This window comes from Ochotona curzoniae, unplaced genomic scaffold (assembly GCF_017591425.1).
Source record: "Ochotona curzoniae isolate NIBS_2020 unplaced genomic scaffold, NIBS_Ocur_1.0 contig_2723, whole genome shotgun sequence".
NCBI classification, from domain to species: domain Eukaryota; kingdom Metazoa; phylum Chordata; class Mammalia; order Lagomorpha; family Ochotonidae; genus Ochotona; species Ochotona curzoniae.
Genome location: NW_024465573.1, coordinates 18482992 through 18495450, shown reverse-complemented (window position 1 = coordinate 18495450; position 12459 = coordinate 18482992). Strand labels below are relative to the sequence as shown.

At 40.0% G+C, this 12459-nt stretch overlaps 1 protein-coding gene across 1 annotated transcript; it reads left to right on the top strand.

Moving 5' to 3' along the window:
- The first annotated feature begins 486 nt into the window (after positions 1–486).
- BTG4 (BTG anti-proliferation factor 4) lies at positions 487–11330 on the top strand. Its single transcript, XM_040977248.1, has 4 exons — positions 487–659; positions 1122–1259; positions 2304–2502; positions 11142–11330. Exons 1-4 carry the CDS (start codon positions 487–489, stop codon positions 11310–11312), a joined length of 681 nt encoding a protein of 226 aa, XP_040833182.1. The 3' UTR covers positions 11313–11330.
- Positions 11331–12459: the final 1129 nt, after the last annotated feature.

Sequence of the window (12459 nt, the reverse complement as noted above, 5' to 3'; positions counted from 1 at the left end):
CGAAGTAGGGTACAGTTGATCTTCTAACTCGGGCCCACATTTTGTTGGGGCTGAAGAGCTTTTGCTGGCAAGTATGATATGTTTGATGTTAACATGTGCAACTTGTGAGCACATTTTAGAACTACTGCCTTCTGCAACATTTTGCTCTTGGTAAATGTGTTGTTTTAAAAACAGTGCTTGGTATAGTTTACTGTCTGTTAGGATTTTATTTCACTTGAGCTGCATAATTTTCAGTTGTTTAAGTGTGTGCAAGAGTTCTTTTTTTATTAGCAGGCTTAAAATTGGTTATTTGACGAATTGGTATTCTTAGTTGTTTCATTCTTTGGTGTTCTTGATGTGCATTTCAGTTTACCGAGCACTTTTCCAAACAGATGACTTGTTTTAAGGCATATAAAACTTCCAGATGGCAATAATGCATTGTCAGTAAAATTTGTATGTAATTTCTTCTCAATATTTTTCAGATCTCCTTTTAAATTTTTCTCAATCATGAGAGATGAAATTGCAACAACAGTTTTCTTCCTCACAAAACTGGTGAAAAAACATGATAAACTGAGTAAGCAACAAATAGAAGATTTCTCAGAAAAGCTGACGACTATCCTGGTTGAAACATACAGAAGTCATTGGCATGCTGATTGCCCTTCTAAAGGGCAAGGCTTCAGGTGGGAGCTATTGTAGCACTGGGATTTAACCAGCAAGCAATTAGCACCGGCTGAGAGCCAGTGTGTGTTATAGCCCAGAGACATAACCAGCAAGCAGTTACCACTTGTTAGGAGAATGCAGTGATCTGATTGTCCATCTTTAAGTAATGGAGGGAATGTGTAGTCAGAAACCATAAAGTGAACCTCCATGTGTAAAGTAGATTAAGCAGTCTTTAACTTGTATTTACTATAAAAAGCTAAGAGTGAATTTCTGGTGACCTGTGATTTAGTGATCACTCTAAATTGATCATTATGTTAAAAAATGTTTTTTTTTAATTCATAGGAGTGTAGGGTGTGGGTGATGGTTGAAGACAGTGTATAGGAGAGCACTGTACCACAACATGATTCTCCTGGCAAAGCACTTGTCCTCACATTTTCATTTCTTTTTCTCTCCTCCTCCCCTCTTCCACCCTTCCCGCAAAGGTGTATCAGGATAAACAATAATCAGAAGAAAGACCCCATTTTAGAAAGGGCTTGTGCTGAGAGTAATGTAGACTTTTCTCACCTGGGCCTTCCAAAGGAGATGACCATATGGGTAGATCCCTTTGAAGTGTGCTGTAGGTGAGTGAGCTCTTACTTTGTATGCTCTGTGATCCTTGGAAACTTTAGATGATTCTAAGGATGAGGCTCCAAAGTCTCAGGTTAACAAAGGGGGGCACTGATGAAGATGTAAATGTAAACTTGAAGTGACTTTGAAACCCTGTATTCTGGTGCAGACTGTAGATATCTAAGTGTTAACTCTTCATACCTCATAATGCCTTTTTCTACCATGAAGGTAATTTAGTCCATTAGCTGAATAGAAACTAGCCTTGGTGGTTTCTGATTCATGAAAATAGCTCATACAGAATATCCTATTACAACAGTGTTACAGCTGAAGGCAGGGATGTCCTTCAACTTGGGTTTTCCTTAGACCTGTTTTTAAAAACTGTTTGTTTCACAAAGTGAGAGAAATAGAGGGATAAACAGATCTTTTATTTTATCGGTTCATTCTTTGTTGCTTCAAACTGGGGCTGGTTCAGGCTGAAACCAGGAGCCTAGGATTCCACCTGGGTCTGCCATGCAGTCATGCAGGTGGTTGGAGGCCCTAGTACTTGGGTCATCTTCTGCTTTCCTAGGCATGTAAATAGGCAGCGAATCAGAAGTGAGGTGCTGGAGGCTGGAATAGGTGCTTGGTGGGATGCCTTTGACACAAGAGGTAGTTTAATGTGTTTTTTTTTTTTTATTACCACACCATCAACCCTAGATCTATCCCTTAAAAACAGTATCACAGTGCCTCGCTTTGAGTCCTGGTTCTGCTAATTGTAGCTGTTTGTTAATACAGATTGTGTGTCGGGGGGATGGGAGAGGGGAGAGGGATAGCAGAGAGGAACAAAGAGGGGAGGGGAGAGAGAACCCAGATGATTCAAATTGTTTGGTCCCTGTTAAACACATGGGAGACTCAGGAAGAGTTTATGCCTCTTGGCTCAGCTTGCTATGGTATTTGAGGAGTGAGAATTGTTTTTCAAATAAAATGTGGGAAAAAAAAGTAGTGTGTAGTCTGCAGAGAATAGGGGTACGATTAATGGAACATTGAATCCTTAACAAGTAATTTCTCTTTCTATTTAGGTATGGTGAGAAAAGCCATCCATTTACTATTGCTTCTTTTAAAGACAGATGGGAGGAATGGGAGGTCTCTCAACAGATCACTTCTGCTGTGAATAGAGCCACTTTTGACTACTCCTCCAGCACTTCCTCTGATGAAGAAGGTTCTAGCAGGGAACCTCAGATCATTCCTAAAGTCAGCAATCCGAAGAGTATCTATCAGGTCAAGTGTGTTCAGTTCTTTGTGTCATTTGCTGTTGCAAATCTAAAAATAACACTACATAAAAGAAACAACATAGAAGGAAGGAAACTACAAATATATATATATATATATTTATGTTTTTGTTTTATATATATATAATGTTTATGTTTTGGCAAAACTTTCTGTATGTCTCCCCCATATCTATACCCTTTATTTGTTACATCTTGGCTGATCATTTTTTTTTCAATTTTGATTATTTATTTGAAAGGCAGAGGCAGAATTATAAAGGAGAAATGGATTTTATATCTACTGGTACACTTCTCAAGTGGCTGTAGTGGCCAGGATTGGGCCAGGATTGAAGCCAAGAGGCAGGAACTCAGTCCAGGTGGCAGGGGCCCAAGCACTTGGGCTATCTTCTGTTTTCCCATGCATATGAGCAAGGAGTTGGATTGGAAATTGAACAACCAGGAGTTGAACCGGTGCTCACATGGGATGCCAGCATTGCAAGTGAAGACTTAATGCACTGTGCTACAACACTGGCCCATTCTTGGTTGAGTTCTTGGGATCTGCACCATCTTTCATGATTCTGCTTTAGAATGTAACTGGTGACACAGCTTTCCTCTCACCTACATTTCTTAAATAGTAGGATTAGTTGGCTTTTCTGTATTTGTCAATAAAAATTTCTCTTTATGAAAAATTTAGACTATTTGTAAAAGGCTAAAGAGCTGACATGAGAGAAGTCTTTATCTATGTCATGAGATGGCCAAGTCAAGGCTCTCTGTGGTGCTGGGTCCATTCTGTCTCAGTCATGGTGTAGAAGGATCTTCCAGCTGCCTCAATATGCTGGAACTCCTGGGTGGCAGTCTTGTTGACTTCTTCACCTGCTGATGCATCTCCTCTGGTATGGCTATTCCCTTCAGCAGTCCATGCAGAGTGAGAACCACCTCAGGAGGCACCAACTCTGTCTGGAGGAGAACTGTGGGTCATGAGGAAGCCTTTGGCAGTCTGTCCAAGCTGTGTGCTCCCTCGCATGCTCTCTTGTGTGTTCTCTGTGCAATAGAGTATTTGGAGGGGTAGGCTGGGGTTTAAAAATCAGTATTTGGAGTATGTGTAAATGAGGACATTCCCTAATTTTAAGATTTGAGTCAAGGGGACAAATTTGTCCTGAGCTTGATTTTTCTCTTTGTCTGCTTTCTCTATTTCATTTATTTGCTGGTTCACTTCCCAAATGCCCACCAAAGCTAGGAGCTGGGAGCTTCTTCTAAGTGTCTCGCATAGGTGGTAGAGGCCCAAGCAATTGGGTTGTACTGTTTTTCCCAGGTCATTGGCCGAGAGGTGAGTCATTAGTGGAGCAACCAGAATATAAACCAGTGCTCACGTGGGGTGCTGGTGTTGGAGGCAGTGGATTTATTGTCAAGCTAAAAGGCTGCCCAAACCCTACTCCATCTGGGTGGAGATATTCCTTTCAGCTGTGAATAGGGTGATGGAAAGGCTTGTCTAAATTAGAAATCCATGGTGCAGGGGCTGTTATCAGTGAATCACTAATCTGAAAGGCATTTGGGATTCCCTGTCAATTCAAGTAGATCAGCCATCAGGACCCTTCAAGGCCTCACAGGGGTTTGGCTATTACTGAAAATTTCCTAACTCTAATCCTGCAGAAGCATTTTATTAGCAGTGTCACAGTGTCAGGGCTTTTTTTTTTTTTTAATGGGGAGAGGGTGCTGTGGAAGGAACTGTAACGCTACATTATTTTGCTTAAGTAGGTAAGGTGGTAGTTACCTGCGGTCAGGATATATTTGAGATAGGCTGCCCCTTTAGAGATCTCTGCTCTAGTTGTGGAAACTTTTATACCTATGTTTCCTTCAAAGTTTAGAACTCAATAGTGTCATCATCCAATCCGCCTTAAGGGTTTGCTGATGAAGATACCTACATAAAATTGATGGCTTTAATACTTGAGCTGTTGCTAAGGTTCTCTGAAAAGAGCCTTGTCAAATTAGTTATCCCTAAAACCTTGCAGAAAAATTGTCTAGGTGTTCAAAGGTTAATACATACTGGCTTTCTGGTTGTAAATTTATAGGGAAGACATCTTTTAGGTCTAGTTCTATGACCTGAGGGTATTTTTTAGGTGTCTGGGCTAGGATAGTAGAGTAATTTGATACACTGGATGAAGTATAGTAGAAATCTCATTATGCCTTGTGGTCCTGAACTGTTTCACTTGAATTGAAGGATTAACATGGTTTCGGTACTCCATGAATGGGAACTATATCAAAGGTTGTCATCCCTTTCTAGCTTCTTAAGGTGTATTGGTGTTAAGGTTTCTTCATGCTGCGTTTTAGGAGGACAGATGAGGTATATACACAACCCATCTGGGACTGACTCTTTTGGATTCTAGTAGAGCCCAGTAGAGAGGATTCCAAGTTGGGTCTTAGTGTTCACCAGCATCCAATAAACAGATACAGGAACAAATAGTCTGAGAAATAGCCACGGAGGACAGATACCTGCTGAGTGAAGGAGTGTGGAATTCTGGCACTAATGAAACACTGGGAGAAGATGAGAACATCTTCTATCTGGAAAGGTAGGAGCAAAATCAACCTCCCATGATGAGGCAACCCTTTGAAGATAGGGAGTCCACATGGAGACTCCTCTTCTGTGTCAGAAAACAAATGCTCTTACCTGCAAAACTCAGGGTTGCCTGGGGCTTTGGAAGTAGGATGGTCATGAAGGTTGGAGGAGCCTCCTGGATTCCTGTGCCCCTCTGATTCTTAGAGAAGGGGATGAAGGAACTGGAAGTCCTCCCTTTGGAGATGAAGGCAATCCTATTTCCAGTGTCTTTCTCATTTACAATGGGGACAAGAACCAGAAACTTTCCAAGTTGGAATATTCCTTGTAGCAGTATTCCAGTTTCCCATATAAAAAACACATTCTCAGGGCTTTTCGCTAAAGGTTGGGCACTCCCTGAGTTGGTCCTGTAGTAGTAGTGCTAATTACAGTGAAATCTGTCGTGTACACTATTGTCATCAAAGTCTTTTTTTTACCTTCAGATTTGTCCATAGTAGTAAAATATCCCAAAATACTATATCTACACTCTTGTTTGTAGGAGGTTGAATATCCATTTGTCAGTTTCTAGAGTTTGCTATGAATATCTGGAGTGTGTTGACTGATAGAATGAGTACCTGTAAGACCTATGCTTTGTGAGTGTTAGAAGCCTTAAAAACCCATGTTAACACAGACCCTACTATTTGTCCTTGGAGTGGCTGAATTTCCTTGTTATCTCCCTGATTTTTACCATAATCATGGGTTTTACAGTATTTTTGGTTTCAACCACTAGAAAAATCACCATATGGTTTAAGTGCCTAACTATTCACGATCCTGCTACTGATTTCAGTTGGGGTCCCATTTGTGGGGTATTCTCATTTCCCATGTCATACTGGTTAGTCTGTAACCAGTCTCTGCCATGAGCTGGGTGGTGTGTGTCTTGACCCAGATTTGTGGGTTTTCTTCAAAGATGTAACAAGTAGACAGGCCAATGTATAATAACCCCAAGTTAAGTAAAAAAAAAAAAATGTTCCTTAGTAAACTTAACATAGTCTCTGAGTCTCTAACTTGTGCAGGCTTTGACTTAAGTCAATAATGGTCATGTGTTAGCCAGCTCTCCAAGGACAAAGCATACTTGAATCCAATGACAGGAAGCCTCACTGCCAAGTAACTGGTCTATCTTCTGGTGCGGGGGTACAGGTTAAGCTATAGGGTAGAGGTGGTAGGCTAGAGGTGCAAGAATTGTTTGAGAAAGGAGAGGATGGTCCAGACAATGGGATAAGCTGAGCTCAAGGTGGTTGAGACCTGAGTGGTGCAAGACCTCTCAGGGATTGGTTATCTATTGTTATTTTAAATCTGGAGCACTTCAGAAGGAATGGCATGTTAGAGCCTATAGCTCCCCCTAAAGATGGAGTTTTGAAAGAATGCCATGAAGGCATAAACATTAGGAATTTCTGATCATTTTTGCCTTCCAGAAGAGATCAAATTGGAAGATCATGTTACAGTTGAGGATCCTGTTTAGAAGCCACATTTCTGCATTTTCTAGCTAATTTTGTGGCCAGATTGTTGCAAGAGAAAATTACATGTTCTTTAAAAATAATACTTCCTTAAAGGTTTCCCAAGTTTTAAGAATGGCGCCTTTAAAAGGGTAAGTTTGTGGGAATGGATGAAGAGTTGAAAATGCCTTCATGGTCTGAGAAGAAAAGGAAAAGATTGAAAAGAATAAATCTAGGAGAGAGTGTCAGTCATCTAGGTCAGGTCAGGCATCCCAGGATCTTGACTATGTCTGTTGGTATCCTATGTAGACCTTTCCAGACTTGCTATCCCATAATCTTGAGTATTATCTGCAGTGTTTCAGGGATCCTTCGTCTTGCCAAGATGGCTGAGGCCCTTGGGGCATTCTGAGGTGTATATATATGTGTGTGTATGTATATATGTACATCATGTACACACAACACACACACACACACACAGACTCACACACAGGGTTGGACCTGCCTATAGTGGTTTGATGGGACTGTTATAATAATCCTGGAAGTTTTCCATTAAAGAGGGATGAAGGATCTCTTCTTTGAAAAAAAAAATGGAGAAACTTTTCTATGGAATATTCTTTAGAAAACCCATCAATCTCATTCTAAACAATGCTATGGATATGGGAGATGAAAACACTCTTTAACAAAAATCAGGAAGTTGAGCCCAGGAGTAATTGAGTGGGTTTGTGTCTTTTAGGGGTTGGTACTAGGAACAAGGCAGTGGTCATATGCTAAAGAGTTTTCTAGAGACAGCAAGGGTTCTAATGGATCAGAGTGACAGAATATATCTTCCAGACCTAAGCAGAGACTTATTCTTGGGTTAGGGTGATCGCATCAGGGCAATCACTCATCTTGAAGGAGCAAAAATGCTCAGAAGGCATAAGCCAAAGAGAAATCAGACAATAAAGAATGCCCCTGGCTATCTGGTAGTAAAAATAAAGCTTCAGTGATTGTGTGGTAGGGAAGCAGGTTCCAGCTACTCATATATACTTTTGCAAGTGTCCAGTCTGCATGATGTCTACTCTTGGCCTACCCACTCCAACAGTCACTGGGAGGAGCAGCCCTAGTTGGAGAAATTAGTCTATGGTGGGTCAGAATGGAGTGAAGAGGGAGAGAATGACAGAGCAAAACCAAAACTCCAGTTACAGGGAAGGAGAGAATTGACAAAGACTCTCTGGCTGACTCATGGGTAGGCTTCCCCTTCCTGGCTGGCTCACCACAGGTGTCATGGGTTCTTTGGTCTTATGCAGGAAGCAATTCAAAGATGAGACACAAATGGGATACATTGGAGGAATGAGGTTTATCTTCAAAGCAAAAATGCATTTTGTTGCTGAGCCAGCATGAGCTGTGTCCAATAAAGTTTGGGGCCATCCTGTCATAGGGATTGGTACCAAGCTACTCATAAGGAAACTTTTTTTGGGAGTTGTTTATGAGTACCATGTCATGATATAAGGCACATTATGATGCATAGGAATATCAGCTGCATTCATCTTAGTGTAGTAGTTGATAGGTCATCGTAAGAACACATTCTGCATCCATGTTGGTTATTCTCTGGCAACACCACTAAACAGCAGTCTTGCACAAATGCTGGATTTTTTGTTATATCAAAGGGGAGCAGGAGTGGGCTTTTGTGGGGTAAGTGAGGTGGCAGGGATGAATTGATGAGATCAGCTTATCTCCTTTGCCTTAAATACCTCCTTACCTATATGAAGATGCTTCATTATATGGGAGCTCTTGGAACTGCTTCACGGATTTTGTTTTACAAATTTTAAAAGTATCATAACTCTGTGACGCATGCATTTACTCAAGAAATACAATTCATATAACAATACTTAAAACATTTACTAAGAGCAGTACCTTTAATACTTTGAGTTAAATTCAGTTGACTTTAAGATTTATTTATTTTATTTGAAATGCGAGGTTTACGGAGAGGGAGAGACAGATTTTTCACTAACTGATTTATTCTCTAAAGGGCAGCTATGACAAGGGCTGAACCAGGTTGAAGCCAGCAGCTTTTTCTGGGTCTCCCATGTGGATGCAGGGGCCCAAGCACTTCAGTCATTTCCCATGAAAAAGGAACCCTGGGTAGGAAATGGAGAAGCCAGGGCTGGAACCAGCACCCATGTGGGATTCCATTGCTACAGACTGCAGCTAATCTGTACCACAGTATCAGCTCCATTTTATTTCAAGCACCTGAATTTATCTCATGACCCATAGTTTTAAAAACTTTTACTCAGAAAATCTTTCTCTATTTTGTGTATATATTTAACTTCTTAGCAACTTAGGCAATGTTAAGCCAATTTAAACATTAACAATTTAATGTTTGTTTACAATGCAATTTGCTACCATTGATAAACATTTCAGACTGCTTACATGTTGTTGGAATATGTAAAAAAAAAAGTTGACTTGTGTAGCATCTGAATTCCAAGTTATTTCTTGAGATTTAATTCTCAAACATGGAATTTCTGGGCCATTAAGTATGGATATTTTACTGTTTTTACTGTGTAGCCAAAATATCTTCTAGAAAAGTTGTCTTTGTAGTCTCATTCACTCGGTGTAAAAGTATTTGCTTTCACTTTTTCCTAAAGACTTATTTTTATTGGAAAGGCAGATATACAGAAAGAAGGAGATTCAGAGATAAAGATCTTCCATTCACTGGTTTACTCCACAAATGGCTGCAATGGCTGGAGCTGAGTCAATCCAAAGCCAGAAACTTCTTCTGGACCTCCCACATGGATGTAAGGTCCCAAGGCTTTGGGCTAGTGTCTACTGCTTTCCCAGGCCACAAGCCGGGAGCTGGAAGAGAAGAGGAGCAGCCAGGACATGAACCAGTGCCCATATGTGATCATGGCATGTGCAAGGCCAGCATTTAGCCACTGGGCCATCATTAGCCCTTACTTTCACTTTTTCCTAGAGTCTCTAGTGACATTAAAAATTAACTTGAGGGGCTTGTGCTCTGGCATAGTAGGTGAACCCTGCTGTGCTGGCATCTCATGGGCACCAGTTTGAGTCCAGGCTATTCTAGTCCAGATAGCTGCTAATGGGCTGTGCCGTGCTGCTTTCCTAGGCACAAGTTCTTGGATCTCTATACCAATGTAGGAAACGTGGAAGAAGCTGCTGCTTTCTAGTTTCCCACCTGGTTATGACTCTGGGGCCATTTGTAGAGTGAACCAACAAATTGAAGGTATCTCTCTCACCCTCCTCTCTGTAACCCAGCCTTTCAAATGACAAAATATATCTTAGAAAAATTAATGCCATTTTTATCAAGTTATCAACAAAGGGTATTAATGAAATCAAATATTTTAGATTTACATTATAGCTTCTGCTGACTTCCCAGGCATATTGGGCAGTTGGGCGGGAGGTAGGGCAGCCAGGACTTGAACTGGTATCGATATAGAATGTTGGCATTGTAGGTGGCAGCTTTCTCCACTACACTATGACACTGCCCACTGACCCATTTATTTAAAGTCCTAAGGTAGTATTAAAGGCCATTTGTAGATCAGACTTATCTTTGTTATTGTTATATCTTTGTTATATCTTTGTTATATTTGTTGTATCTTCTTGGATTTCTAAAGATTTGTGGTTCCATCTAGTTTATTTAAACTTAAGAATTACAGTTTATATACTGAAGTAGTAGTGCCTTTTTTTTTTTTCTTAGAAAAGTCTCCCATTGAGAAATTTGATCTAAAAACAGCTGATTTCTGCTACAGCAGGATTTCTAAGGTATGATGTATGAAATATCACTCATTGAGGATGTCAAAATGGACATTTCTAGGCCTTGGCCTCAGAGACCTTGTTGAGGACATTTGATGCCAATAGTTAGAAAAAAGAATTTTAAAGGATATAAAGTGGGGACTAGCACAGTAGCTTAGCACAGTAATCCTCTGCCTACAGAGTCAACATCTCATATGGGCACCGAATCAAGTCCCAACTGTTCCACTTCCAGTCCAGCTCCCTGTCCATGGCCTGAGAAAATGGAGGATGGCTCAGGCCCTTGGGCCTCTGCTTCCTTGGGGGGGGACCCAGAAAAAGCTCCTGGGTCTTGGCTTTGGATTGCCTCAGCTCTAGCTGCGGTGGCCATTTAGGGAGTAAAGCAGAAGAAGGAAGATCTCTCTCTCTCCTTCTATTTAAAATTTGCCTCTCAAAACTATTTTTCTAAAATAAAAAAAGTATAAACTGATTTTTTATCCACTAGATGCTGGCCACTTTTCCAAAAGATGCTCTTTTTATTTTTGTACTTTATATGCTTTTAAACTTTTTTTTGTTATTTTCCATGATACAGTTTTTTAGATATGTGTATTCTTCCCTCCCCTTTCCTTTTTCCCCCCCTCATTTTCTTCTCCTGCCGCTTACCCATTATCATCAAGTTAATGTAGTTCTTTAGTAACAGTTACAAGTTTCACACACCATTTAAGTGTATCAAGGCATTGTAAGTGTAGGACAAAGTGGAACATCTGGTGTCAACTGTCAATACGCACTTAACTTAGCATGCTTTCGAAAAGCTGTTGCTCCTGAGTTACAGGTTCATACTTCCCGAGAGCTACTTCAATAGGTTTACTGAAAATTTTCATACTTTTCTTCCATTTTTCTCAGGTTGAAAACTTTCCGTCTTGGTTCCAGATGTCCCACAAAAAAAATGTGGCACACGGCCATGTGGGCCTTCTGGGAAGTACGTATCACACTGCACGTAAGAACCCCAAGTACTACAGGTCTGCTGCCATGCACCGGGTGGACAGGTACCACTGGGTCAACACGCACCGCTAAGGCAGTGGCTAGGCATGTGGTGGGAGAGTGCTCAAGGAGTTGCTTTATTTTCTCAAAATGAAAATGAGTCTGAAATGGAGAGGCACATTGAAACAGGAAAAAAAAAATCAACTTCAGGACTGAGGTATATGGTTATGAATCCTCTCAGATGATGATTCTGTTCTTAGCTGTACTTTTAATCCTTAATTGTATGTGTGGCATTTTATGTAATTCTTAACTAGTAATAGAATGAAGATTCTGACCTGTCATAAGATGTAATGAATTATATGAAAAGTAACAATTTAAATAAACATACTGTGTTTTTAATATGGTTCTAGTTCAGTTTGTTGCAGGAGCATTTTAAGTTTGTGTTTCATCATTCGCCTTTTTAAATTTTAACATAGGCCTTGATTTATGGATGAATATTGCTGATGATGTAATAGTGTTGCTTTGCGCTTTTTTTTACCTTCCATAACTGGTTCATTTTATAAGTCCAATAAGAACTTTCTGAAAGTTAGACAGGAACTTCATATTCCGAAGAGTATCTTTGGAAAGATTCGGTTTATTTCAAAGACTCTGGATAAATATATTGACTCATGATTATCACATAAAAGTGAATATTCATAAAAAATAAAAAACATTATATAGAATATAGTGAACATAAGAATTCAAGCTAAACAGAAAATCCTGGCTTCAAGAAAATCAAAGTCCCTACCACATGTGCAGAAATGACCATTTTTAATATGAAATAGTGTCCATCTTTCCAGTTGTCCTACTTATATAGATATGAGTTGGCATGCAGAACAGTTTGATCAGAAATAACTAGAGGAGCTACTCACTAAATATCTTAAGTTTATTTGCTCTTTGCTGAAGAGCAAGAAAGTGAACTGAAAGAAAATGAAAGCACAGAAAGTGAACTGAAAGAATTGCTGAAACATCTAAGGTTTTTGGCCACCAATAAGTTTTACCAAGCATTAAAACATCAGTTTGAAATTGGGCTTAAATATTTCTCCCCAATTTCATGGACTATTGCTGACCTGTTGCAGTGTCAACTGTAACAATCAGCAGTTTGACTTTTTCATCATTTCTTCTTTCCCATTCATTTTTAACATTGAGATTTACGAGTTACATTTTGGCCTGAAACAACTATTATAGTTTTTGTTGATAG